This window comes from Arachis duranensis, chromosome 10 (genome assembly GCF_000817695.3).
Source record: "Arachis duranensis cultivar V14167 chromosome 10, aradu.V14167.gnm2.J7QH, whole genome shotgun sequence".
In the NCBI taxonomy this organism is placed as follows: Eukaryota; Viridiplantae; Streptophyta; class Magnoliopsida; order Fabales; family Fabaceae; genus Arachis; species Arachis duranensis.
In genome coordinates, this window is record NC_029781.3 from 83,192,231 (window position 1) to 83,193,278 (window position 1,048).

The window sequence follows — 1,048 nt, forward strand, 5'->3', positions numbered from 1 at the left end:
GATCCCTCAAGAAAAAAATGATCCACTTTGGTCCCTATCCTTTATTTCGTGACACAATGCGGTCCTTGTGACTGTTTCTCTGTCAACTCTGAATGGAAAATGCTGACGTGTCAGGTTCAAAAATGGACAGGGACCTAATTGTCTATAGATTTAAATTTGTTAAGGGTTTATTTGCCTTTATATTTTAAACGATATTTTTTTCAAATTATTTTTTTATTCATTATATTAATATGCTTTTTCAATAAATTATTGAACATATAGTATGATAAATACAAACTAATTAATAAATTATTCAAATTGGATTGGAATGGCGATTAAGACTAAGAAGTTGAATCCAAGGTACATTGGGCCTTTTGAGGTCTTGAGGCGAGTCGGGCCAGTGGCATACCAAGTAGTTTTGTCACTGTGTTTGTCTAACTTACATGACGTATTCCATGTGTCACAACTCCGTAAGTACATGTCGGATGCGGCTTATGTGTTAGAGCCTGAGTCGGTTGAGCTGAAGGAGAACTTGACGCTTCAAGTAACATCGGTTCGGATTGATGACACTAATGTGAAGAAGTTGCAAGGAAAGGAAGTTCTATTAGCTAAGGTAGCTTGGAAGAGAGCAGGAGTGGAAGAAAATACTTGGGAATTGGAGTCCGAGATGCGGAAGCATTATCCCGAGCTAATCTCAGGTAATCACTAAATTTTGGGGACAAAATTTCTTATTTGGTGGGGAGAATGTAAGAACCCCAATTAATTAACCGCTTAATTAATTAATTTAATTGCTCAAAAATAGGTTAAAAAATTTAGAATATTAATTAGAAAATTTAAACATGATATTTGAACTCAGTATATTTTTCTGAGTTAGAAAACGTAATTTTCTGCAGAAAATTGCGTAAAAACGCGTACCGGTAAATTATTATTATTGTGAAAATATCTAGATTATAATACTAATATTATATCATAGGATTATTATTATTAATGTATTAACCGTATTTTAGTGTTTATTAAATATTTAAAAATTATATTTGAGAATTATTTATTTAGTTTCATAATAAATGAT

At 31.9% G+C, this 1,048-nt stretch overlaps 1 protein-coding gene across 1 annotated transcript; it reads left to right on the forward strand.

The window, feature by feature from the left end:
- The first annotated feature begins 307 nt into the window (after positions 1 to 307).
- On the forward strand, positions 308 to 688 carry LOC107470422 (uncharacterized). The gene has a single exon (XM_016089825.1). The coding sequence runs from the start codon at positions 308 to 310 to the stop codon at positions 686 to 688; it is 381 nt and encodes a 126-aa protein (XP_015945311.1).
- Positions 689 to 1,048: the final 360 nt, after the last annotated feature.